Raw genomic sequence first — 25,101 nt, forward strand, 5'->3', positions numbered from 1 at the left:
ATCATGTAAGCTAAGTTTTGCAAGTTAATTTTAATTACACAGTGTATTTCTTGGCCTTGCAGATTTTCCTCCCATCTCCAAAAAACAAACAAACAAACCAAGTCTGCTGCTGCTGGCCAAGGAGAGAAAGTCTCACTGGAGCCCCCACTACTGGTGTTGTCATGGCTTACACTGACATAAGCAGGGTATTTTACTTCTTTTTTTGCTATTCTTATGGGCCTGCACCAGTTACGATTTAAAAAAAAAAAAAAAAAAACAAAAACAACAAAAAAAAAAAAACCAGAAAAACCCAAAAATCTGGAACTGCAAACAAGTTCAGACGCTACACTACAGAATGCTGTGTTGTACAGTTATTTCATGTTTTCTTTAATGTAAAACCTGGAGGAAAAAAGTCATGGTATCTAGGTACTACCCATTCACTGGGCTGAAATACCATATTCCCTTCAGCTTAATAAAACAGAGCAGCGTCAGCAGAACATATTCTGCCCTCCACAAATATCCTGGTCTTGTGATAATGCTGGTACCTTTCTCTGATGTGCATACATACTCCCACGCCTTCCCTCTACTTGTGCCAGCCCAGGGTAGCTGCTCAAAGAGATGGATCAGGGCACACAGCTTGCTTGGACAGAGCTGTGCTGGAACCTAGCGACTGCAGCACTGCTGGGAATTGGGAGAAAATGAGTTAGAATCCCTGCCGGTCCACTGGGAAAGGAATCACAACAACATGGCAATGTCCCATAGCTTTGGAAGGTAACTTATAGTGAGAAGGTAATGCAATATGCTGCTCTTTACAAAAATACATATAATCATTTGATTCATATACAGTATGTTAATTTTAGCAATCACCTGATCTGCGTGATGAGGCTGTAGTTCTGATGCTATTGTAATATGGTAAAACTAATGCCCATAATTCTTCAGTTTCAATGTACGTCTAATCAGTTCTAAACTGACTTGTAGTAGAAATTTTTAACTAATTGGGGATCTTAATCAGAAGAATTAAGAGAAAACAGACATTCCATTTCTTTTAAAAACTAATTATAAAACATAGGACGTGTGCAAAGATAGATCCTTAAAATCTTCCTGACTTTGCATGTTCTAAGACGTTGGTTCGACAGCTCTGAATCACCAGGTTGCTTACAGTTTGCTTTTCCCTGAATTTCTGCCCGCTTCAAACACTGGTGTTGAACTAATTGTGGAACCAAAAAAGCAAGTATTGCTGGACTGCAAAATGGTGATGGAAAAGTACCTGGACGTTGTGCTGAAGAAGTAAATTCCGCTTCAGCCCATATCACAGTACTTGTGTGGCTTTAGGGGAGATCTGCTTTGTGTAATTGGAGACGGGAATCAGCATTTGGATAAGATTTTAGAGGGAAACTTTCTGTTATGACAAAAAGCTTTAAAGGCGCTGCAGTAAGGAAGCACGGGTTGCACTTATTAAGTCGGAGCACTTATTTTGGGGCGAGTTTGTAGCTGGGCGCTGCCGCCAGTATCTGCTCCCACGGAACCCCGTCGCGTTCCTTCCTCAGAGCCCGAAAGCATTCGGGGAGGCGCGGCCCGCAGCCCCTCCGCTCCGCCCGGCAGGGGCGAGCGGCGGCCCCGCGTCCGCCCCCACCCCCGCCCCTTCCCCTCCTCGCGGTGGGGCCCGGCACATCCGCGCTGCCAGCGCTGCCGCCGCCACAAGCCGCCGCCCCGCGGCCCCGGGAACGCCGGCAGGTACCGGGGGGCGGTGGGGAACGGGACGAGGCGGGGCGGCGGCGCAGGCCGCGGCGAGCAGAAAGGCGGCGCCGCGCGTCGCTGCCCGCCGGGCCCGGCCCGGCCTCCGGAGCGGCGCGGAAGGGAACGGCGGGCGGCCCGGGCCCGGCCTCCCACCTCTCCTCCCGCCCCCCGGGGCCGCTCCGCTCCTGGTGCGGTTCTGGCGCGGGCCCTCGGCCCCCTCACCTGCCCGCCCGCCGCCTCCCCGCGCCGCGGGGCCTGACCCGGCCCGGCCTCACCTCGTCGCGGAGGCGGGACCGCGGCTTCCCCTGCCTGAGCCTGGCGAAATCGATCCCTCCGGCATGAAGCGGGAGTGGAAGCTGGATGAGCCAGCTTAAGAAAGCGTGGTTGCGATGAGCACCCTGCTCCAATTACGGCGTTATTGTGCTTTCTACAAACCAGCTGCTTAAAAACGCCGTAGATAAATGCTCACCTCCCTCCAGGTGTTTTTGGCTTGGGGAAAGGAAAAAGAGGTGAAGCTGATTCAGCACCAAAAAGCCGTGCAGCTGAGGTTTGTTTCTCAGATCATAAGCACTGTTACTCGCTCACTCTCGTGCTAACTGTAACAGCGGTGTTTACACCAAAGAACGTTAACGTTCGAGCATGCAAGACAGGAAATCACCGGTTCCTAAATACAGAATGGCAGCTTGAAGCAGTTTCACTGGTGGACCACTCACAGAACAGAGAGCTGTCAATGGGCAAAAGAATGACTAGCTGTTTTTTTTTTTTTTTTTTTTTTTTTTTTAATGTTTTCGTATTTTATGAGGCTTTGATAGTACAAAACATCAAAGATGTCTGTTGTCTTTTTTAGTGCATGTTCTTTGGCAACGTTTTTGCATCCCACAGCACACTTTTTTGGGATTTCTTGAAAGCCAAGACTTAAACAAATGGCTCTCTATTTTAGGTACCCACAAAAATACCCTGAAAGAACCTTTTTTTTTTTTTTTTTTTCTGTGAAAGGCTCACTCTTCGTAATTTTCAAAGCAATAGAGCCTGATGTGTGTTTTGAGTCAGGAACCCAAAAGTGAGGGCAGCCAATACTATGAAGCATTCTGAAAACCCTTGTCAAGAGTATGCAAGATTGTGAACTGGAATCTTTGCAGATTTAGGGTAATTTCATTTAATGAATGAATGTAATTTATTTAAAGGTAAATGTAATTTAATATCTGAGTTGTTAAAAGGAAAAAGAGACAATTTGGAATTATTATATTTTGTAAGATACACTTCAACTCAGTTACAGTTTTGTAACTTTAAGTCTCTTATGGCATATGATGCAGTTCTGTTTTCAGACATTTCATACAGTAACAGTTGAATATTTGGGTAGGAAGATGCATTCTGTTTATGTGTCCACCTAGGAGTCAGACTGAAGAATAATAAAGTGACTGTCATCATGACAACCATAAGACAGAGAAAGGGTGGAAAAGTCCCAGAAGCAGATGAAGATCAGCCTTCAGAGGAGAAGAACGTGAATTCTGAGGGAAAAATTCTGTCTGGTGGGTAAATTAACTGGCTTGTAATGTTATGACTTTCTAGTAGCATTCAGCTTCAGGTTTCTGTCCTAGACACATAGGTTAGAACTAGGTACATACCAAATAAATTTTCATACTTGAACATCTGTTACCAAAATGAATTGGATGAGACTAAGGGTATGCAAACTACTGCACAATGCTACCATCTCCATTTTAAAACCCTAATTTAAATTTAATTTCAAGTAAAAGCTGTTCAGTAATATGACACACTATCAGATGTCGTATAGCAATCATAGGTTCTTGAAGATATAGAAGTTATCAGTAACAAAAGAATTTGAAGACCTCTGACAAACTGTACTTAAGTATAAGCAAACTGCACATTAAATATTAATTTAACTGCAAACTCTCACCTGTAGTACAGAACAGACTATCTAGATGAGTTTAAAAGAGAGACCTTAAGTGTTTTCATTTGAGGATCTGTTTAAATAATAAAGTACTAACTGTGTTCTTTGGATTTATAACTTCAGAGTTATCAGAGTTTTAGTTTTTGATTTTGTTTGGGTTTTATTAGTTTAAGGATTTTTTTTATCTAAATTTTGTACGTTCTGTAGGTTTCTGTACATGTATTTTTGGTAGATGGAAGTTACCTCAGTTGCTTACACACAAGCACATTTAGGCTACAATGTTATTGTCTAGCCCTCAGCTCCATTGAATTGTGTTTTTGTTACTGTTTATGTAGATGTAGCACACAGTATGAAATAGCGGCTTAAGGGACAGAATTCCAGATCACTAAAATCCATATTAAGTCTTAAATCAACATTAAAAAAAATCATGAATGTAAGTATACAATGCTTACAGTGCAGTACTAATACAATACTTGAGCTGCCTGGAGACGCAACCTTTTCTTCCCTTTGTTCTGTCTGTAATCTCATTCTGATGTGAAAAGGAGATTATCTGCATTTCAAAGCTTGACACTATCATCCAAGGCTGCTTTGGCCACTGTCTCCTTGTGAGTGCTTACTGAGACATCTGAGCCTTCAAAGTTTTTTTAATTAAAAAAAATATACACCCCTCTGCCGCTAATCTCCCGCTAACAAAAAAAAGACAAAAAAAAAAAAAAAAAAAAACCTGGCACCTATACTAAGAAGTTTGAAGTTCTCAATGTCTTTTGATGTAACAGTCATCTTGTATAGCCTTAATTAGAAATGCTGCCCTGGAGGATATTTCAATTTAGATTTACAAGTTAGATATATTTCTCTATTTGTATAGAGTTGTTGTGTTCTTAAATTCTAACTATGTATTTCCAGTTAAGACACACCTTATTTTGCTTTGCCTGCATTCTGAGTTCCTGCATGAAATAATAAAGACACATCTCCATAAAAAGAGCTCTAAAAATCCAATGTCCTGCTGCCTAAGAAATGTAAATTTACTAGCACAGTGTATAGACGAGTTTCCAAAGTTCACCGAAGTTGAATTATGACTTCACAGTTACACAGTCAAATATTTCTCTTCCAAGATCATACAGGTGGAAAGCTGTGGAATATACTCTCACTAGCTGTTGGTGGAATTGTTGCCATCTTTCTTGGACTTCTTACTTCTGTTTATGTTGCTACACTGCATGAAAATGACCTGTGGTTTTCCAATATTAAGGTAAAATTTATTTTCATAGAGCATTAATAAGAGTGTTAGTTGAAATTTCATTTACTTATCTTGCAATTGTTCAGAGGCATGGAATATTTCAAAGTGGTTTTTTTTTTTTTAATTTGGTATGTAAAATCAGGAGCTGTACCTCCCTTCTCACAGCTTTTTATATCCTCAGTCATTTCTGTTATAATACCATTCAATATACAATACCATTCAACTGTTTTTCTTCTAAATACATTGCTAGACAACTGTGCCGTTATTTTCCTACCTCAAGAACAGCAATGGTTCTTTCAGCGGCTGGTCATTATCTAGAAGAGAGTTTAACAGTCTACTATATGTTGTTTTATAATCATCTCATACATCCAAAGCAATCCAAAACTACCAGCACCACAAAGAGATAAAACAATATGCAAAATCTTGGCAAATAATTCTTTAGTTGCTATTATGCTGTGGTCTTGTAATGCAATTTAAGCAGTCCCTTAGTAATCAATACTAATTTTATGGAAGAATATTCTAAATGTGCAAAATTCAGAACATATTTCAAACATTTACCAATGTCAAAGCAAGATCCACAATGCAGGGGAAACCAGCTCTGGCTGGTTTTCTCCCTAGAATCATTTTATGGGAAAATAATACAGCTGTACACACATCTAAATTTAACCAGTGAAAAGAATTAGGTGAGTCATTTTCCTTTGAAGATGTCTAAAATAAGTAGACTTTTTTAGGTCTACATGTATAATGGAACAACTATATTTAACTGCAATACTTGTATTGCAATATGTGTGTTTTTTATCCTAGGCACTTTTCCTGTCCAAGATACAGATACACAGCAAAAATAAAAATAGTTGGCATTTACTGAAACAACTGCTGCTGTAGTGTACATGTAACACTGTGCTGTATGCACTGACATCTTTCTTTGAATATAGAATCACAGAATTCTTTGAGTTGGAATGGACCTTTAGAGGTCATGTAGACCAACTCCCCTGCAGTGATCAGATGCCTACAGCTAGATCACTGGATATATATTGAAGGTGCACCTCAAGTAAAGTCTTTTGGAAACACGTTCTACTATGAAAATAAGAGAATAGGGAGCAATTTTATCATCTTTTCTGTCAGCTATCATTGTTGTTCAAATGCAAACTCTGAAGAAGCCTTAAACGGGAATGAGCCAAGGCCACGTAGCAAATGAGTACTGGAACACAAACCATTTCAGGGTTTTCATTTGTTCTTCATCCCTTTTGAGTAAACATTTAGTCTTCTGATACTCAATTTTGTCTTAGTAAGGTGGCTACTTACAAGAGCCCAGGAATAAAAGTAACAAATCTGAAGTGGTTCAGACATGCCCGATAAGAAGACTGGGATTCCTTCTCTGAGAGTTTATATTGTCTCTGTTTACATTCTGAGAATAAAAGAAGGATGAGAAAAAGTGGAGAAACTGGTAGGCAGCTAATTAGAACTTCACAAACTAAACATGAGCGATAAGCAGAAAAAAACGGCAGTCCAGAACTTTTGTAGTATCTTTCCAAAGGAGTACACATTGAGTGGTTGTTGAGTACATTTACTCTGAACTGAAAGTATGATTCCACTTAGGTGGAACCATGCCATCCTAACAGATGGATTTGAGGTTAACCGGCCAAGAGACCATGTATGTGGATTAAATATGTTTGCTGAAGGCATGATTTGTAACCAGAAGCACTGATAGCAGCTGTCTGCATTGGGTTGTACAGTTGAGGAAGTTTTCAAATCTTTCTGGTTTGAATTTCCTAAATTGAACAGCTAAAAAATATTTTCAGCAACAAAAACTGCACTTTCGCTTTGTGAAAAAAAAAAAAATAAATTGGAGCTTTTCTTGTACTCTTTATTTTTAAAAATCTCAACTAAAACTTTGGCTGCTTGCTCGGTGTTCTGAATGAGTTGGCTAAGGAGCTTGAGGAAAACTGAGTTCTAGAGTTTTGCACAGCCCTTGAGAGGGAGAGTCCTTTACATTTTGTTTTGAAGCTTAATATTATTAGAATACAATTGCATAAATTATGTGCAACTCCATATGTATCTTGGAGAATTTTTTATTTTTTTTTCTAACAGTGGTAACTTCTTTTCTGAGCACTTAGAAATTGAACCTGCATTAAGGCAAACATGCTCTTACAATGCTTACCCATAAGTCTGTATGGTTTTTATTGACATGGAGTACTAGGAAAAGTATAAATTGCTGTAAAACTGGAAAAGTCTTGTGAGCGAATAAAGCAGATGTTATCTTAGCATGAAACAGATGTAATACTCACTAGTGTTTGTCTCATAAAGTATAGCATTTGGTTGAATGCAGCTGGTGCCAGGATTACAAATTAATCATGTTTGAATGCATTTTTGCTAATTAGATTCCCCTCTGTGACTACACTCTCCCCCCTAATAAATTCCAAATGTTAACGTTCTTTTTTTAATTTTTTTATTTTATTTTTTTTAAGACTTAGAATCAGCTGCTTTTTTGGTATTAGGAAACTTTTCAGTAATGATGAATTTGAAAGTAGAGCGCATTGAAAATGCAGCACTCTCATTTTGCTAAGTATGTTGCTTTTACTATTTAGTGCCAATGTTGCTTTCTTCTGCTGATATTATAAAAATTTGTATGCTGCAGGGCAGCTGGAAAGTTTAATTGTAGACTTGTTTTGAATCAGATGCATTTTTATCTGTTGATTTTTCTCAGACCAGAACTAATACTGATTTATTTTGTGAAGTTAACTTCAATAAAACACGTATTTTGAAATAAGATTCTGTACTGGGCAGTAGTGGCAGTAAGGAATTTTCTGTCTAGCTTTATTTTAGCTCTGAAATAGTATGGATTCTGTGCCAGCAGAAGAGATGGAACCTGTAGGGAGGTAAAGGTCTTAGGATTCTATGCATGGCTGTTTTAACTAGAATGGCATTCATAAAAATACCAGAAAACAGTATCATTCTATTATTTCAGTAATGTTCTTTTGTAAAGAAACCTGAATTAATGGGATTATCTTCAGAAATCTCAACCAAAGCTCTTAATGTATGTCTTGCTTGCACCACATATGGGAATCTCATTGGATTTTCAAATCTGGATATCAACCATTTCTAATTGATTGTTTATAAGAGATAATTGCAAGAATGCTTTTAAATAAACTAGTGAAGTGATAACTGGTAGTAAAATAATTTTCTAAAAGATGCCTACTATTTCTCATCAAATTAGCTGTGCATGCAGTCTTATCTTGGTTAAATGTGGTCACCCAAGCATGTCTGAATTTGTTAAATTTCATCAAATCCTCACAACTGATAAATTAATAAAAGGAAACAAAAGAGATCTTGTTCTGACTAGTTTTATCTAGGAGAGCTTTCATGCCTCACTTGACCCCACCTGCTGCAATATCAGCCAAGAAAATGTCAGAGGTTGAGATGCACCTAACTTGGATGATTTGAACATTTTAAATTAAAAAATAACTCCACCAATGTCTAAAAACAACTAAATAGTCAGTTCTCCTTTTACCCAAAATTTAAGTATAATAATATGAAAGTAACAAACAGCTGGCTTCTAACAAGAAACAGCACTTAGCAGTTGGGCAGCAGCATACCCTGCCAGCTGAGATCCCAGGGTTGGGATTATGTTGTAGTCCCAAGTATCACATACTGATTTAATCAAGCCTTATGGTGGCAAAGCCATGGAACACTACGGGATATCCACATCTGGAAAAAAACATTGCATTGCATGGAGCACACATAAGCAGTTTTAACAACTGTTGGCCACTGCACCTATCTAAACATTGAATATTACAAAAATTGTAAAATATCTAAAATGCTTCAGATTTGCATATTGGTAACACAGAAGTCATATACATTACTATGTTAACAGAAGCATCAGCATCTCCAGCATTTGCTTCTCACCCAACTGTGCATTTATTTTACCTTTATTTAAACTAAGTTTAATAGAATGAACTCAAATACTCAAACCACTCTGTGGGCCAGTTTCCCCCATGTAGATAGAATGAGAGTTTCTAGTTTTTATTCATACTGAAATGTGAAATAAATTTTCTATTCTAAAATTGGCACTTCAGTAATCGGTTGGATGAGTATCCAATCAAATCCATTGAATTAGGATTTTAGAAGGCTACTTCTGTAGGTTACTTTAATGTCATTGGTAGCAAAATTCACTAATTACCATACCTATCAGATTGACTTAATGGAAGAAAAAAACTGGCTGCTTCATGTTATTGTGAACAGCATAGAAATAGAAATTGAATTTATTATTGAACTTTCACCTACAGGAAGTTGAAAGAGAAATTTCATTCCGAACAGAATGTGGACTTTATTATTCCTACTACAAACAGATGATTCAGGCTGCTTCCATCCAGCAAGGTATTGTAAACAGTGATGTAAGTTTTACTTCATGTTGCCAGCAGACTGTTCTTAACGTATTTTCAAATATGGTTGAGGACAAGGAATGCCTTAGGTTTGAAAGATGGTGTAATGACTGTACTGGAAACAGATTCGTTCTGTTTATCCACCAAGGAGCCACTAAGATATGGACATGACCTGTTTCACAGTGGTCCCATTGGTTTCTGTGCCTCCCTCCACCTTGAAGGACAACTTTCATATCTGTTCAGGTTTCAGCCTTGCTGTTTTATTCAGTACGTTACTCTCATTATTATTTGTGTCTTGTTGTTTAATTTACATGATGAGTTATTTGTGGGAAGAGGTAATTTTACATTGTACACCAATACATAGTAAGTTACCCAATGAGCAGCTTTTAAAAGCAAGCCAAATACAATAGCGAGTTTACTGTGACTGCCATATTTTCTAGATTTCTAACGTGCTCTCTCACAACTTTGCTTATTCTACATTTTTTGTCAATATAAACATTGCATGCCTTTGAAGTAGTGACAAGAATGGTTCACTATCACATATTCTGTATTAGGAATCTAAGTGCAGAAATTAATGTTTTATATGTCACTAAATACATAGTACTTGAATTAGCACTCTGATTCATATTCTAGAAGACCTCAGATGGTCATAGTGATTTAGAAGCAGTATGATCTGAATCCTTGGCTCAACATTTGCAGGTTTTGGTGAAAGATCCTAAAATACCTTTGAAAAAATTGTTCACTGTTCAAATGAGGATGGAGGGGGAAAAAATGACAATCTCCTATTTCAATTTCTCTTTATCATTAAGGTTTACATGGTTTAGTATATGACAATAAAACTGAATCTGTGAGGACAATTAACATACTTGAAAGAATGAATGTTTACCAGGAGGTGTTTCTCAGCATTCTGTATAGGATTCTTCCAATTCAGGTAGGCATTTATTTATGGCTTTAGACTGTAAGTGCATTATGAAGATTGTCCAGTGAATCATAGCTCTTCTTTTCAGTTTTTTTTTTTTTTTTTTCCAATTAGAAACATTTCTAATGCCTTTTTAATTTATTAAAACAAAATCTAATTCATGTGAAGTATAATCCCCTCCCCAAATGTTTTATGACAACATCAGTGTTCTTGTGTTTTACAGCAATACCTAGAGCCTGTTTATTTTTATATCTACACTTTGTTTGGACTTCAGGCAGTTTATGTCATTGCTCTGTATGTAACAAGCTGGCTTCTTAGTGGAACATGGCTTTCAGGGTTATTGGCAGCTTGCTGGTATATTACCAACAGGTAGGTGAGAGTCAACATTCAGTTTTTCTAAAATTTTACCTCATGTCAGTGATAGGGCACTAAACTTTCAGATGCATGCTCAAACTAGACAGTTTCTCTCCAATTAGCCAGAAAATGAAAAAAAATAGAAAATAATTGGCAATCAAAAAATGAGCTGAAAATGCAGACTTAGAATTTTAAAGTTTCAAGAAATTGGAATATAAAATTTTGGTTTGAGTTGATCTCAGAGAGTAGACTGCATCTTTCAGATGCGTCTGAATCTGCAGATGACATACCCTGTCTTTTCCAGCCTGAGGTGCACTAAGTGCTAAAAGACATCTGTTTATACATTCTTCAGGTCTCACCTTACTATCTGCACAGCCAGCCTTCAGAGATTCTTCCAACAGCCTAAGATCATCACACTAAGTTCAGCTTCTCTGTTCCCTTATTCCTGTAGAAAATAATAAAAAAAAAATTGTCAGTTGAACTACCCTAGTTCTTTACCACCATTTCCCCATTCAGGGAGAAACAATAGGGACTGGCTTTAAGCAGGCACTGAACTACTGGAATGAAGCTAAAACTAGTGACATGGGCTGTTTTCTGTAACAAGCAAGAACATAAAAGTACAGTGCCACTTCTGTCAGAAATGTTTGGTATGTTCATCAGCAGTTCTGAAGAAGTTTATATCTGCAGACATATCCATTCCAGAACTATTTGTGTATGTATTGTTAAAATGAGTTTTATTTCTCCTAAGACGAAAGTGATTTAAAAACATGTGCAATGTGTTCACATGTTTATTTCATTATGTCATCTTTTTCACTTACAAAAGCTTTGGATTTTTCTTTTTTTTCTAATAATTCATAAACAACGTCTGTTACCACTTATGGAGATAGAATAAGTACATGGAATTGATTTCAGATTAACACTGACCAGGTGAAGTACATCTGAGCAGTGCATTTTACATCTGAGAGTAAGCAGGTCTCATGCGTATTGCTTGTTTTGTGTTTAGCAAACATTTTATCTACACAAGATAAATTTGATTTAGTTGCTATAAACTTCGAGTTTTTATAATGATTGACCGTTGGGAAGTTTTTCCTAACTTCTGTAACATAGATTTTATGTTAGAGTATTACAGAAATTACCTAAAGTTTCTGACTAGATTAGCAGTATTAAGATCCAATGCACTGGGCTCACACTGGAGAATCTGATGGCTTAACATTCTGATAATTGCTTTTACAGAAACCAAAAGGCAAAGTAGAATTACTTGTGACTTGAACTCCACATGCTGCACTTTGAGATTGCTCTGTTTATTTCTAAGTTAACCAGGCATTGCTTTAGCAGCAATATTTAATACATCCTACAAATTTTTTAACAATAAGTGATGTGTAAGTACAACACTTGAGTCATAGAAACAATCTGTAGATCTGCAGAATCTTCATAATTGCTTTAAATTTATGAAACTGTTTTTGCAGAATAGATACTACAAGAGTAGAATTCACCATTCCCTTGAGAGAAAACTGGGCCCTGCCATTCTTTGCGGTTCAGATAGCAGCCATCACATACCTATTCAGAAGTCATTTGCAGCCGGCTCAAGAAGTGAGTATTTCTTATAAGTACAACACAATAAAACTACTATCAGAAATACTCATGTAGAACTTGGGGAAATTACTTTAAAAGCATTTCTAGCACTGGAGTTAATGTATGTCCGTGTGAATATGTATTTATATATACACACAAAATATATATACAAACTATGCTTTTACATATACTATGTATGTGTACATAGCATAAATACAAGTACTTGAAGCTCCAAAAAAACTCAAGCAAATATTTACTGCAGTTACAGAGCATGAATTCTCATTTTAAAAATGAATTTAAAACCAAATTAAATAATCTGACAAAGAAAGTAAATGTGAAATAAATCTTCTTTCCACCCTCCTAGAGATTGACGCTTCTGGCTGTATTTGTAGCAACCTTCCTCTTTAGCTTGACTTGGCAATTTAATCAGTTTATGATGCTGATACAAGCATTGGCATTATTCATACTGGACTGCTTTGACATACTTCCCACAGCAAAGGTAAGATCATATTTGGAAATAAGCAAACTTTTCTCTTTTCTATGATAAAGCTAACAGTTCTGGAAGTATTACACTAACTGGTGTAAGGCCTGTATGCCCTTGTGCTTCTGAATAATCATAGCACATGTCTTTTAAGTGAAAAAGTGAATAATCAAAATATACATCATCTGTTTTTTTTCCCAGCTGATTTTCACTTCATGTAGTTAACTTATGTTGCTAAACTTTCATCTAATTTTGTTAAGACATTGCTACAGTTTGACAGTACTAATGGGACTGGTTTTAAACACCATTCTAACATTTATTTACCACAACTTGAACATGTCCTATGGAAATGGTCAGGAAAAAAAAAAATCTTTGAGCTGAAGTCATAAGAGTTTAAGAATTTTACTTGAACTTCTGTACATCCTTGTTTGAAAGCTAGGTAGAGGCACTGTACCACAAAAGGAAAGAGAAATGTGGACAGGACTGCTCAGGAGAAACAGTTATCTGTTACAAGCTATTGTCCAGCACAAAATAATATTGAAATTCACCACAAACTGAATGAGCCAAAAGTAAAGCAAACATCACTAGGAAGATCTTAGGAAACAAGTACACTATAGAAGATGAAACCACTTTCTTTGAATCCAATACCAGTGTACAATTCTGCTGGCATTTTAGCCTTTGCAATTAGTACACAATTTGAAAAAGCTTCTCACTTAAATTTAAGAAAAGTTATGATAGAATGAAGAGTAATTCAGGTTAATTTCATTCAAAATTTGATGCTGATTTGAATATTAGTGATTGTTTTAACATAACCAAATGTTAGTATGGTGAATACATATCACAATAATGTGGTTTATTTAAGAGTTACTGAACCATTTTCATTATATTTGTACATGTAAGCTGAAATTAACAATTAATGTGACTAATTAGCTACCTTCAATGCTGGCATACCTTAAATTACAGTTTACCTTAAATTACCTTAAATTAACAGCACAGAGCTGATCTTTAATGGATTTACTACACCACTGTTATTCCATATTAATTTTCCAAAAGCACTGCTTAACACTGCCATTTAACAATCAACTTGATGACCACAGTAAAGCAAGACTGAACTTTACTTTTTGTAAAGTAAAATTTATGGTTTTGGCACCAATGTATAAGAAAATCAGCTGTTTTTTTAGTGTTTGCATCGAAGTAAATGGACATAATGGTTTGAAAAGACATAAAGGAAGTTACACAGGGATTAGATAATAATCAATGCTATACTGCATTAAGCTGAAGGTCTTTAGTCATAAAAACATGCTAGAGGCTACAGATATACTTTTGTGACTAAAGAAAATAGATTACATCTCCCAAATCCTAACTAATTAATATTTTCCTCACTCTGCAAGTATTTAACTTGCCCAATTTATTACAGCATCAGGTTTCCCAGGAAAAGTATAAAATATTAACTACTATTTCTATAAATATAGAAAAAATATAGTAATGGCTGGATGATGATTTTGTGCAAGAAAATTGTTTTGTAAAAATAATTGATGCTGAAATAAATTATAAAACACAGTAAAAGTAAAGCAGCTTACAGTAAAATTTTGATTCATAAAAATCTCATTTTTACAGGTTACGTGGCTCTATATCATCCAAATTTCTGGATTACTGCTAGTCTGTGCCCTACAGTTCTTTAACTCAATGATTCTTGGATCATTACTTATAAGCTTTAATGCTTCTATCTTGATAGCAAGAACAATCCAGGTATGTATTGAAAGATGTTTGAAGTAATATATAAACAGTATAAATGAGTAATTTATATGCATTATAATCTTAAATTTCTAATACTAATTAGAAAAATTACTTTAGAGTAGAAGAACAAAAACATTGCATGATCAAATAATGTATTCAATTACACTAACTACAATTGAGCACATCAAACACCATAATTCTGTGATTTCTTTTAACATTTATGATTGTACAAGCTGCCATTTGAATTCCACATAAAATCTGCATAAATGGACTTCACACCTGTTTCAGCAGGTTTTGTCTTGGATGCAGAGATCTGCCTCAAGCAAAATATTCTATGAGAAATAGGTACCTGTCAAATTCAGTTTACTGAAATAGGTTTTTTCCTTCAAAGATTGGGATTTTTCCTCTATTTACATACAGTCTCTTTTTTTTCCCTGATAGTGGAACTGTTGACAGCCAATAGCCACAATATATGAACCTATAGAGCATTCCCTGCTGTCTCTCACTCACCCAACCTTGTAAAATCAGAACTGTGATTTTATTTTTTTATTTTTTTAAGATGATATCTGCACCCACTCCAAGTTGTCTATGAGTGAAACAGTTCTCAGATCTGGAGCTTTGAATTGGTCAAAATCGTATCAACTGAAGTTGTTGTCACATTGCCACATTTAGGTGAAAAGTGTAATGAATAGATAATTGAAAAGATACACACTTGGCTAGTCACAGAACTGTGCTAAAACAATATGCTGAAGGGTTTTTTATGATGTCATTCCTTCAGTTTCAAGGAATAAATATATCTTTATTTTAGATAATTTACATGTCTGAACTTTTGCTCGTGAGCCTAATACAAATCTCATCCTGACTTAAGGCCTAATTACATAAGTGATTTCAAATAGTCTGTGTTGGTTCTGTTCCAATTACATACAAATCCTAGATATTTTAAGTACTTCAATATTTTCTTCTTTCTAGAAAAACCTAAAAACAGGCAGCTTGCTTAATAGGCTTCGGAAACTTATCCTCCATGCACTATTAGTGTCAAGCTTGACTCTTCTAGTAAATAAATTTATCAAGGTAAGCAAATTACTTTTAATACAGAAGTGTTACAAAATTTAATGCATTGAAAGATACTTGTTAAGAGGTCACGTACAACAACATCTTTAAAAGTTTCCATGATTTCGCTGTGTTTCAGAAATTAAAGATTGTTTTGCTAACTGTGTTGGTATGATTTTGAAACACAGTCTTAAAATTGTTAATGTAAATTAACACCACATATTCAAATACATATTCATAACTAAAAGCCCACCTGTAGGTGGCTTCAAGTTATGAATAAACTGGATTTATACTACATTACGATACTGCTCAGCATTTGCTAAGTTTCATTGATTGACTTTTCAGTTAACACAGTTGTATTGAATACTTGCTATAAAAATGCTGTAGGTGATACAATACCTTTACTTGCTTCTTGTGCATTGAGATCTACACAATAGTGAAGACAATAACACTTTTTCTTCCAGAGACTTTATAACCCAAATGTTAAAACTTAGTAGACGAGGAGTATAAAAATTTCACAGTATGATGTAATAAGTCAGGGAAGTAGAAAATATGGCTAAAGCCAACTTATCATTGGTAGAATTTATCTGTAAATATATATATATTTTTAAGTGTATTTTAAAATGTAAATAATTTGCTCCTGGGGCCACAGCACCACATTACAAAATGAGTGCTTATTTCATTGCAAAACATCCTACCTTTGTAAGCCTGTGCTTCTTCACAGTTTGATTTAACATAGTAAACAAGTTTTCTTAACCTTTTAGGTTTTTTTTATACTTACAATGATTGCTCTTTTATTTTTTCCATCCTCCATAGAAAATTCTTAATCTTGAGTCAGATGAACATATATTCAAATTCCTCAAAGCAAAATTTGGATTTGGAGCAACAAGGTATGATTTAGCTGCAATTCTACTTTTTGTTGTTCAACTTCAACAACGGCACCACCGTGGCGTTATGATTGCTTGAGAAAAAAGAAAAACTGATTCTTCTTTATTTCAAATTATGACATACATGATGACAAGTATTATTCTTTTTTCTTTAGAGATTTTGATGCTAGTCTCTATCTTTGTGAAGAAGCTTTTGGTTTACTGCCCTTAAATACTTTTTCAAGACTCTCTGATACATTACTTTTTTATGTCTACGTATTCGTTCTCTTCCCTATGACAGTAACAGCTGTCATTGTTGCTCTTCGGAACCTCAGGTAAAATACATTTCAAAAATAATTCAGTTTGTCATGTTCTGTCATTGTTGTTTTGGTTTTTAGGTGTTTGTTTGTTTTTTTTAAATCAGTTTTGTCTTCTTCAGCAGGCTTGGGAACTGACAGCATTAGACCAAGATGTTCAAGCATGAGTTTCTAGAAACAATTGAGGTCTAGAAACAATTACTTCTAGAAAAGCATATATGAAAGTAAATATTTAATGCTGTATCAAGCTGGTGCTAGAAGGCTTAATTATATCAGGTGTAATATAAGATTGTGGACTCACAATAGCAGTATTGCCCTTTAATATCAGAAGGATTAAATGCTTTTATTAACACTTATTACTTGTTGTGCTTAATCAGCTGTTCAAATCAAGCCCTCGAAAAAATGGAAGAATGCACTGTATCACTGAAGCCTGATGCTGCTTACAACTTAATTCACACCGTTCTTTTTGGATGTCTGGCATTAAGCACAATGAGGTACTTTCTAATAATTAATTTACTAAAGGTTTTCGTAGACAACACATTTTAGTGAGAGTGTAAAATATGCTGACCACAAACTGATAGGGCTATGAACCTTCTTTTTCTCCCAGATCTATCATTCCTTCTTTCCTAAAGCATTTCCCAAAATCCTAACAAAAATATTGTTTGGAGTTTTGGGGCAGATATTTTCTCAAGAGCACACAGTAAAGAGTGACGTTTATGTTTCACAAAATTATTGTAGAGTCCTGAAAGTCCAAGAAAACTGTTCAGAATTTCTCTAACACAAATTCCCTTATCAATACAGACTGGCAAAAAGTGAAAAGGCAAAAACTTGTCTGTATTATTTCAGAATGAAGTACCTCTGGACATCCCACATGTGTGTATTTGCATCTTTTGGTCTGTGTAGTACCGAAGTGTGGCGACTTATCTTGAAATGTGCTCATCTCTACACGTCACAGCGGGTTAGCACTATGCTTACTGCATTTCATCAAGCTTTTTTTTTTTTTTTTTTTCTAAACCAGTCAAGACTCAAAACTTTAAAAATCAAATTAATTTTGTTTGTCCTTTCAAACAAATTATTTCAGAAGCACATTCGTATTAACTTATTTAATAAAGCATATTTTCTAGTGTCCTATATATTGAACAATTCCATTTTAATACTCTAGATGGCAATATTGATATAGCTATGAAAAATAACGACAGCGTTACATCTTAGTCACCATAAGAAATCAGCAGCAGTCCAAAAAGAGCTTTACAATCTGTTAAAGTGAAAAACACAGTGTTTGTAGAAAGCAGATTAAACATGCAGTTATAAATCCATCACTTTATCATGGGTGTTTAAGAAGGGCTTCACTTTAAAACAAAATCAAAATCGGATTGTGACTTTAAAATTCACAATATGTAAATTCCAGCACATTATAGTGTGTCAGATCAATATGTTAATAACTAAGTAACCAAATAAATGTACTGAAATAAATGTACTGTAACAATAACCTTTTCTTTTGTGGTTTTTCTTAGACACAAGTGATTAAATATTTGATACCAATAATTACATTACTATACATTTTATATAAGGTAAGTATTTTTCGCTCAATGTTTTGGCATTTTTTAATTGAATGGAGTTTTCTAAAGAGATTCTTATGCATAACTGTTTAGACATTTATAGCTAAATTTTCAAAATCATGATAGACCTACTTAACGTGTAAATACAATTTCATATGCACAAAAATATATGAAGAGTAATCTGGACTCATTTGATCTAAAGTAGTGTTCATAGAAAAAAGATGGGTTTGTCTAATTATATGTTTAAGTTACTAAGTATGATTTATATGCATAACTTTATGGAAATATGGGCTGTCTGTTTTGATTTTACCTAAGTTACATTTAAAAAAAAATGCAGATTACATGCACATTGTTCAATTGTGTAATGATTTATTGTAAGAGCAGAAATAATCAAAACATTCACTGCAAAATATACTGCATTGCCTCATCTGATACATTTTAAAATACAGAACATAAGAAGCATAAATAATGGGCTAAAATTATAACATCTACAAGTTTATTAGTCTGTCAAAGTAGGGAGAGTTCTATCATTAAACTAACTGGCATACTTTCCTTTTAACCTGCATTTGCAAAGAAGAAAAATCAGAAGGTTCTTCGTTGGAGAATTAACTTCTGCAACAGTTTATTTAGTGAAGTTGCACTGATATATTCTACAAGTGGACTACTTAGAATTTTTTTTTTTCATTTGCGTGCTAGTTGGGGAAGTCATTTACCATTTCTACCATCTATGCAAAGGATTGAAATAATGACATTTGTTTCGATACAGGGGATGCTAAGAGCATAACATTCTATCTGATGGTCTAATGTGACAGATCAGATAGGAATGCATTTCTTCTCATTCTTTATGAGTAGATAGAAAGTTCTTGAATCCTGTCAGATTCGATTCTGAAGTCAACAGAAATCACTGATTTTTATATGCTTTAGATCAGTCAGTCTCATTTTCATGGTTGTTTTTTTTCCCCCTAGATATGGGAAATAATTTTTACTGACATTAAAAATACCATTATTCAAAGTGCTCAGCAAGAATAGTGAAATTTGCCAGCCTGGTATTTTTTGTTGGACTTTCAGAAGTCAGTTCTTACAAATACAGCTACAAGAGGTGTGGATATCTATGTATGTCTTCTTTGAAAGGCAAAAGAAGTTAGGGAGCTTTCAGGAAGAAGATTAGCCGACAGACCAATAGACATATAAAGCTTGTCACCAGATTTCCCCTCAATGACTGGAATAAAAATTCTTACAGAGGAAGATCCAGAAACTGCCAGTCAGTTCTTTGAGACAGCATTTTGTATTCTCCCTCCAGAAGCTTTAAACAAAAAAGACAGAGCAAGTGGCTTTAGATAAGGGACTTTATCTTTCTACTTTCCAGATAAGAATTCATGTGTTCTTGCACAATGACTGCTCAGACTGCATGAACATCTTGCACATTCATCGCAAACTTTAACTAACCATCATAGTTAGCTATTTTGAACTAACAGTGAATGTTAATTTGCATTCTATAACCTGTTCTGGTTGCATTTGTCAGAAGAACCAAGCTTCAGCACCGTTCCTCAAAATAGGAGCATTACGGGATTATTAGCCTAATCCTAAGTAAACTAATGAAAGCCTCTCTTGAGGCTTGTGGTTACTAGGGTCCCAAATATATCACTCCATCATTAACTTTTTCAGATACGGATGCAGCTAAAATGCTAATTGTTCAGATTTCATTAAGTCTTGAGACCTACAAAACATCTATATTCCTATTTAAAAGGTTTTCTTTGTTAGTATGACACAAACTACTTCTTTCAGACAAACTGAAAGTGTTAAATTATTTCTGTGAATTCTTTAGCTGCCCCAGCATTCAGTAGATAGCCCATCACATTTTCAGTACGTCACAGAGCAGGTTTATAAAATAATTTATAGAATTAAAGGAGTCAATTTCTTTCAGCCTCCAGTCAGAAGTGATGTTCCAACCTCCCAAAAATCTTTGGCTTCATGGGGTAATTCAGCAGTGAAGAGAAGAATTTGTCTTCCCTCATTTCACAACTGCTTAATTTACTTATTAATCTCAAGGGAAATTTTCTGAAGAGCAGAAATACACTGTTATAATACTAGAGCACTTTGCAATACACAACCAAAGCCAGTATTTCTGCCGTAACTATCTATTAGATGTTTCTCAGTGTAGTCAGTATTTAACAGATGTATCAAGTACGGAGTTATACTAATAAGCGTCTTAATTGGGCCAATTTTATCTCCTGTGCTCCAGTCCTTCTACATAATTACACTTCTAGTGAAAGAACATATTTTTACCAAGTAGCTCAGCAGGATCAGTTTCAAATTTGTCCCGAGTTCCAGGATGAAAAATGGTATAAATTAGAAGATTTGTTGCTTTTTTAATCAGCAGGAGGTTTTTCTTATACTTTTCTTATACTTTTTCTGGTGAAATTTCACTTTACAAGCCAGCAATTCTTATTATCTAAAAAAAGTAGGATTGGAATGGGTTTCACCCATTACTGCTTCTCTAGTAAACACAGATACAAAACAATCAGTCATTAGCATTGTCATCTTTCTTAATTGATCCCTTTTGCCCTTGAATATCTTCTAGAGGCCTGTTGCCACCTGTCACAGACGTTCATTGATCTAGTCAACTCCATGACATTAAGCAACAAAAATTTGTTCTTTTAGTTGTTTGGGGCTTTTTGGTCAGCTTTTGATGGCTTTGATATCTTGGCTGTTACACACTGAACTATTCTTTATCTTATTCCTTTTCTTAAAGCTTGCTCTGGCTGGAAAAAACTCAAAACATTACGATTCATTCAGAGAACTGAAGTGACTTGTTTGTGAAGTAGATACCATGCTCAACAATCACTTTTGGTGGCAACTTTTAGTTTCCCACGGGTATTAAGTTATAAACTGGTCTTAAACTGATAGAGTACTGGGAAACTTCAGTGAGATCAGAATCTGAAAAAAGTTATTTTTCTCCTCAAGGTCACCAGAAGAAGTCATTAGGACTCTTCTGGTCATCTAGCAGGAGCTGCAGATATGTAACTCTCAAAATTTATATTATTATGACAGTCACATATCTTTCATAAGAAGAGTAGAGCTTGAGTCTTGTAATCAGTGAGCTGGACAAGACTGATTACCAACTGAGAGGAATTAATATCTATTTCAGCATCCAGAATTTGTGTTGGTTGTTTTTGGTGGTTTTTTTTTTTTTCATTCTGTCTTCAGTCTGTGTATTTTAATTGCAGTTCTGGCCAGGAATAATGGATGAACTGTTAGAGCTCAGAGAATTCTATGACCCAGACACTGTGGAGCTGATGAACTGGATTAAGTAAGAGGATTTTTTCTCTATTTAACTTAAATGCTATTTATGTAAATCTAATGTTCTTAGTTATAGTCCCCTGTTCTGTTTATCACAGGTTATCAGTGAACTCTGGTGACCTACGGAGATAGTTACGGATGAATGGGGTATCTAGAGGTTACCATATTAATGGCTGTGGAGAACAGCTATATGTAAAGTCCCTCAGCCTGCTCTTCTCTGGTTCAGTATCACGCTATTGCATTGCATGTGTGTCTGGGAATCAGTTGACTCCATTTGCTCCCATGAGCACAAAGTTTTCCCAGCTGAAGGAGGTCAATTTGGAAGCGTCAAGATTCTTCCATCATATTATGTCTACCTCTTTATATTAGTAGCTCTTCACATTCAAAAAATTTTCTCCTACTTCATAATTTTAAAAAGCTGAGATGTAAGGTTGTACAGCTGAGAAATCTGTACTCTACAGTCTGTTTCTTGAACTTTAAAATATTTATGCTTACAAGAATTAGTCCCTGCATATGCTCCGAACTGTAAACAAATTATTTGTACTTGACAAGGCTAAAAATAGGTAGAACATCTCTTTCAGAAGCGTGAGAAATATTTCAAGCCCACCTCATCACGTCTGCCTTCTCACAGAGTATAGGAAAGTGGGTGTTTTATTCATAGGAACAGTTTGGAGCACAGCATATAAAAGATCCTGAGAAGAAATGCCAAAAAGGATGTTCTCTGGAGGATTGTGAATTTAAGAGATGCATTCTATTAACATAGAGCTCATCACTAAAATCTTTCAGGTTAAATTTTGAGGACTAGAATTTGTATTTATTTGGAACATTTAATGATATACATATAGTTTTAATCTTTGGCAAAGATATTTTTTCAAAGCCAGTTTTTTTTACAGCAGAGAATATTCTGGAACGTACATCTGAGTTTACTGCATTGAACACTGACCTATTTGAAGTATTTCCTTGGACCTCTCTGTTATGTTTTCATATGCAGTGTATTTGAGTGAAACCACTCACCCAGTCCATTTTTCCATAGTAGTGTATTTATTACACTCCATAATGTTGTATTTCTTTAATCCATAATAGAGAAGGAATAATTCAGAAGGGGAATTCATTACACACTTTCTCTGACTTACTGTGAAAGCAGGCCACGTTTTCTCCATCACTTAGAATCTCTGCAGCCATACTGACACAATTTTGTGACTAATGTTAACCAGCCTGCCCAATTTAGCACTTCTGTTTTATTGAAAGATAGTAAATGCCTCCTATTCAGGTAGTTCAGATAGTTCAGGTCTCCTGTGTACAATAGATGAAGTTTGGTATGGATAAGCATAAAATACATAGGTGGATTTATTCCCAGCCATGCACTGGATTTGACTTGCTCCAATAAGAGTGAGTTTTCCTATGTTCTTTGCACTGACAATCCTGAACTGGTTTTTGTCCTCTTTTCCTGTTGAGTTACGACAGAGAAAATTGCTATTTAAAATTTACTGTGTTTATAAGTACTATTCACACAAAGAGTTAGTTATCAATACACTTAATTCAAGACAAATATTTATGGTAAGTTTCTTAAAGTAGGACTGATTTTCTTGAGTTTCATTGTGTAAAAAAAAAAGTACTTTATGATGTAGAGCTTGATAATTCTGCTACAGTTAATGATCTGTCAAGATTGGTGTCAGAAACTAATCATTCATTATTAAAATTCAGCATGAGGAGCTCCAATTTGTCATGTGTAGCAGTGAATTAACTGTGTCACATACTCTGCACAATAAGAAAACCCTTTATCTGCTTAGATCAAAATGCATATTAACTTGTCCAAATATACAGTCTGAATCATAGCGAACTATTAGTCTGTCCACAATGTAGCATCTGCAGATGAATCATTAACTCTCCCCCTTACTAACATTACCATGGCATTTTCAGGAGATAAACAATATTTTAAATATATAAACCAATCCACAGACAGTATCAGATTGCATCTATTCTGCAGCACAATTTTTGACATAATAAGCTTGCATATCGCAGTTTCTCATTTTCTCCTACCAATAACCCAAGGATAGTTTGCAGCTTTGTTCCCAGATGGGAGGTGTATATTAAAGTTCTTAGTTTGGACTTCAGTCCTAAGACAACAGGAACAACATCAGGAATATCATCAGAATTTGGGGTTCTCTGTTTATTTATTTATTTTAATAATCTCAAACAGCCAGAACAGTGGAAAAGTAAAAGACTACGATTTGCCAGAGCATAGTTATGTCAAATGGATTTGACTCAGGCATGAGGAAGAAGCATTTTTATTTTACTGGAGACACCTACCATTTTCAACTAAGCTTGTAATATTTCAGTAGAGCATTCTGCAAGTAAAAAGACCTTGTAAGGAAAAAAAAAAAATTCTGTAGTGGCATACTTGAGGAGACAGAATTTCCTTCTCAAGTCCCTTTGTTTTGCTGATTCATATCATACCCAAGTGTTAGGAAAGGAAATAATCTGAGATTTATCAGATTTTCTAGCTTTGAAAGCTGACTACAGACTGAACTGCAGAGGACATTCAATAGAAATAGCTATTTTCTTTCTAATAATAAAACCTCTAATTGCAACATTTGCCATTTCAGAAGGACTTCCTTAAAACAAGGTTGCAATAATTCTTTGGCAGCTTAGTAAGAAAAAGAATTGCTACCACTTTTAGAATCTGCACAAGTAAACCATAGACCCTGTAATTCCTGTAAAGCTGTTTTATTTTTAATGTTTAGTATTTACATAATTCTCTAAATTCTTAAACTTGGATAAAGGAAAGCTTCACACGTTTTATTATAGTGCTTAGTTTACCCACTGTTCAGCTGTAATTAACTTGTTGAAAGCTTAGAGCTTCAAAAATAAATGAGATTATTTGTTCAAAATGCCATCAGGTCTGCTTGGAATAACATTTAAATTATATAATGTAAATCAGTTTGACCTTAAGTCCTTGTCATTATTTAGTGACATTTTGTACAGAATAAATTGTTTGCAGGGTGGGCAGTGTGGTACAGAGCTTAGCAGAAAGCTATAAAAACAAATTATCCTTTCATTTTATACATCATTTGCTCAGACATTTGTAAAAATTGCTTCATTTTTCTATAATAGAGAAGTGTCATTCTGTGCTTTGAAGCACATTAGCTGCCTTGGATACAGACCACAGCACTTAGTGTCTGATTCAGGTAGTGTCAAAGAAGGATGCTCACGGGAAATGTAGAAATTATCCTGTACCTGACAAATATTAGTTAATTGTCACATCTCCCTCTAGTGGTTGTTCCAGAACATTAAAGCTCAGTAGCAGTTCCTAAAGTTCCAGAGGAACAGGGAAGGCAGACATTGCAGGGAGGTCACACTGGTAGTAGCCACATGTTGGCTTAAATAATGCTTGGTAAATAAAGAATACACTTAGCTGTTTGTCACCCCATCTAGGTAAAAGCAATTAGGCTTTCAGAAAAGAGGGGGCTAATTGAACCCTGCACGTTCTATGTTTTAGACAAGCAGTGTTATTATTACATAATGGAAAAAGGACATTTGCCATTTGCTCTAGATTTCTTTTGTAAGGAAAGGCTGCAGGTTATTACTTGGAAACAGTGTTTTTTGTTTGCTCCTGGGTTGTTGGTGGTGGTTTGTTTGTGTTTTTGGTTTTTTTTTTAAACCAAGCCTGACACTGCAAAGTTTGCTCTTGGGCTCTTTGTTAATCAG

General features: G+C 35.5%; 1 protein-coding gene across 3 annotated transcripts in view; it reads left to right on the plus strand.

Moving 5' to 3' along the window:
* The first annotated feature begins 1,664 nt into the window (after nt 1–1,664).
* The window catches only part of DPY19L3 (dpy-19 like C-mannosyltransferase 3), a 30,052-nt gene continuing 6,615 nt past the window's right edge, over nt 1,665–25,101 (plus strand). The window contains exons 1-16 of one of the 3 annotated variants that reach the window (XM_042821406.1): nt 1,665–1,713; nt 3,108–3,245; nt 4,738–4,871; nt 9,143–9,233; nt 10,048–10,169; nt 10,381–10,526; nt 11,978–12,101; nt 12,448–12,582; nt 14,182–14,313; nt 15,271–15,372; nt 16,168–16,241; nt 16,394–16,552; nt 16,912–17,028; nt 17,381–17,492; nt 18,049–18,105; nt 21,321–21,403. In XM_042821406.1, the coding sequence (XP_042677340.1) occupies nt 3,143–3,245; nt 4,738–4,871; nt 9,143–9,233; nt 10,048–10,169; nt 10,381–10,526; nt 11,978–12,101; nt 12,448–12,582; nt 14,182–14,313; nt 15,271–15,372; nt 16,168–16,241; nt 16,394–16,552; nt 16,912–17,028; nt 17,381–17,492; nt 18,049–18,105; nt 21,321–21,403 (1,691 nt within the window). In that variant the 5' untranslated portion in view covers nt 1,665–1,713; nt 3,108–3,142. Of the gene's footprint in view, nt 1,714–2,116; nt 2,264–2,667; nt 2,863–3,107; nt 3,246–4,737; nt 4,872–9,142; nt 9,234–10,047; nt 10,170–10,380; nt 10,527–11,977; nt 12,102–12,447; nt 12,583–14,181; nt 14,314–15,270; nt 15,373–16,167; nt 16,242–16,393; nt 16,553–16,911; nt 17,029–17,380; nt 17,493–18,048; nt 18,106–21,320; nt 21,404–25,101 lie in introns of those variants that run through there. The other 2 variants (XM_042821407.1, XM_042821409.1) reach the window with 2 other exon arrangements.

The sequence above is a fragment of the Centrocercus urophasianus genome, unplaced genomic scaffold (genome assembly GCF_019232065.1).
Source record: "Centrocercus urophasianus isolate 14NV4802_14NV808 unplaced genomic scaffold, USGS_Curo_1.0 seq_2, whole genome shotgun sequence".
Lineage (NCBI taxonomy): Eukaryota > Metazoa > Chordata > Aves > Galliformes > Phasianidae > Centrocercus > Centrocercus urophasianus.